The following is a 2,865-nucleotide window of genomic DNA, read 5'->3' on the forward strand; positions in this document are numbered from 1 at the left end:
GCCTTCTCTTCTCCAGGCTGAACAACCACACAGCAGAGATGTTCCATCCCTCTCAGCATTTTTGTGGCCTCCTCTGGAACCCACTCCAACAGATCCATGTCTTTCCTGAGCTGAGGGCTCCAGAGCTGGACACAGGACTCCAGGTTGGGTCTCACCAGAGCACAGTAGACAGGCAGAATCTCCTGCCTCGACCTGCTGGCCACTCGGGGCTGCAAGCACACATTGCTGGCTCATGTCCAGCTTTTCATCCACCAGGACCCCCAAGTCCTTCTCAGCAGGGCTGCTCTCAATCCCTTCATCCCCCAGCCTGTATTGATACCAGGGCTTGGCCCAACCCAGGTGTGGGACCATGCACTTGGCCTCATAAGGTTCACAGGGGCCCATTCCTTGAGCTTGTCCAGGTCCCTCTGCATGGCATCCCAATGGAGATGGGATCCAATCCTCATCCAGAGGAGAGGGATGTCAACTGCACCACTCAGCTTGGTGTCATCTGCAAACTTGCAGAGGGTGTACTCGGTCCCACTGTCTGTGTCATTGATGAAGATATTAAAGAGTACTGGTCCCAGTATGGACCCCTGAGGGGCACCACTTGTCACTGAACAAAAGAAAAATGTGTGATTCCCCCTGTTGCTGGCACCTTGACCTCTAACGTGTGGCTACCAGCAGAGGAGAAGCTGAAGAGACTTGGCCAAGGCACGAGGCGAGCTGGCGCTGTTTGGGATGGAGCCCAGCAGTTCTGGCATCTGCCTTTTCATGTACCTGATATCTGGATAATCCTGACACAGCTCCTTGACGTACTCCTTGATCTTGTCTTTTTTCTTCTCCCCGATGATATTGGCAATGTGGTGTATGGCGGGAAGGAGCCAGTCGGAGTCAGAGCCCTGCAGATGAGGAGGTATAGGTGGATGTCAAGGGGGAGCGCAGCACCTCCAAAATGCCTTTTTACCTGCGGCGCAGAGCCTGGCAGCGGGTTGCTTTTACCGGTGTAAGACAGTACTGCTGCAGGTAGCAATGGCAAGGCACCCCCGGGAGCAATGCTGGGGCCTGACTCTGCACCCCCCGATGCTTACGAGCACCCCAGCGAGCCAGACGCTGAGCAGGGCGTCGTGGCTGTGGTCTGGCACAGCAGCAGCCAGAGACTTCACCTTCCTTCTGCCCACCAGTTTAGTGCCCTGGATACCTGACTTTCTGCAAAATCCAATGAAACCAACTTTGGCTTCCCTGAAAATCCCAGCTTGGCGTTACCTAGTCACAAAACACGCAAATAGCCACAATGTCCTCCCCATCACCCTCCTGTATGCAGACTGTGTGCCTGGATGGACCTTCTGGATGGACCCATCACCATGAGCTGTACCCAGGGCAGGGATCCTCTGGAGAAAAGGTGCATCCCATGGCCCAAGGGAACAGGCCCAGGAAGAAGCTGCCATGGGATGAATGTGATCGCAAAGAGCCTGTGGGCCCGAGTGTGTGTTAAAACACCAGGCACTGCAATCAGAGAGCCACCAACTGGGCACGCACAAGCCACTACTGCAGAGCAGCCACTGGGCTGGAAGTCCACACCTCGGTAACCTGCAGTAACCACCTCACTTGCTCCCTTTTAAGTACTTTTACATTTCTTGAGGCTTGCCCTCCTTGAGACACTGCCCCTCGGTCCCCAGGAAGCCAAGCAGGGATACTGCACCTCTGGGAATGGGGCAGCCAGCGAATGCCAGGAGGGAACTCACATACCTGATCAATAAGCATATTATTAAGGATTCTGGCTTCCTGGTTCATCTTTTCGCTCACTTGTTGCCGTGTCTCCCTGTTCATTTTCCGTCTGGGTTTGATGACCTGCACGATATATTCCCTCACCACATACTTATGAACGTCACGTAGAAGCTCCTGGTTAAAAAAAGCAAACCTCATGGTTTTTCTGTGTTTCCCATGCAAGCCCATGTCAATGAGAGAGGGCAGGAGAAGCCCTTGGGTCTTTAGCAGCAGCCGAAGGTGTAGAGGAGATAGATACACGAAGGCAGCACACTGTCAGCACGTGTCGCCTGGGCCAGCTTTGCTGAAGAGAGCCGGTGGCTTGCAGCTCGTTGCTCCGGCACAGAGCAATGGCCATGCCCAAGGGAATGCCACGGAAATAGTCCCCACCCTGACATAGCCCATGATTTTATGTTGGCAGTTTGGCTCCTCAGTAGCAAAGGGAGGAATTTAGGATTGTTTTAAAAGTAGATTTTGATGGTGCTTGCAGTTTTTAAATATAGAGATGTTGCCACCTACCCATTTATTTCACAAATGCATAGATGTGAAAGGAGCATATAAGCCTGCGACTCATGGAATTATAATGTTCAGTGGTAATGTTCACCAAAGCTTTTTGTTCCTCGTTAAAGATATCAGTTCCCATACTTAAAATATGGAAGGAAAGATGTTGCTTATTCTCACGTGGAAGTACAGTAATAGCTGAACTCCCCCACATCAGCACTCCCCACGGCTATAAACAGCCCCCGCTGGCGGCGAGGAGTCTGCAGCTCGGACCACAGCCTGCAAGTGACAGCAGGACCCCCCCAGCATTGCTGTGGCCGGGCACAGGACGGTCTGCCTACCTGCCCCATGGGCTCCCTCATGTGTTGCAGGTGCTCAGAGAACTGCGAGACTGCTGACACCAGTGAGTCCGGCCTTTCCGTCGCCAAAATCCAGTCCTTGGTCAGGATTTTCTTAAGGATTGGCTGAAAAAACAGCAAGTCACTGATGGCACCAGTAATATTCAGAGTAGCTGATGCACTAGCTGAAGGCACCCAGCTGTATGCCTGCTCGGGGGGCTTGCACTAAAAAGCATAGAGCACCAACGGCACACCCACTCTGCGTGAAGGCACAGCAGGA

At 53.0% G+C, this 2,865-nt stretch overlaps 1 protein-coding gene across 1 annotated transcript in view; it reads right to left on the reverse strand.

Annotated features, from left to right (window-relative positions):
• Nucleotides 1–759: 759 nt before the first annotated feature.
• Nucleotides 760–2,865, reverse strand: part of EXOC3L4 (exocyst complex component 3-like 4) — a gene marked incomplete at its 3' end in the record, with an annotated part of 18,471 nt that continues 16,365 nt past the window's right edge. The window contains exons 8-10 of the mRNA XM_010288414.1: nucleotides 2,589–2,711; nucleotides 1,729–1,881; nucleotides 760–881 (exon numbers count right to left, since the gene is read on the reverse strand). Coding sequence (XP_010286716.1) covers nucleotides 760–881; nucleotides 1,729–1,881; nucleotides 2,589–2,711 — 398 coding nt within the window. The remainder of the gene's footprint in view (nucleotides 882–1,728; nucleotides 1,882–2,588; nucleotides 2,712–2,865) is intronic.

The sequence above is a fragment of the Phaethon lepturus genome, unplaced genomic scaffold, assembly GCF_000687285.1.
Source record: "Phaethon lepturus isolate BGI_N335 unplaced genomic scaffold, ASM68728v1 scaffold20660, whole genome shotgun sequence".
NCBI lineage: Eukaryota > Metazoa > Chordata > Aves > Phaethontiformes > Phaethontidae > Phaethon > Phaethon lepturus.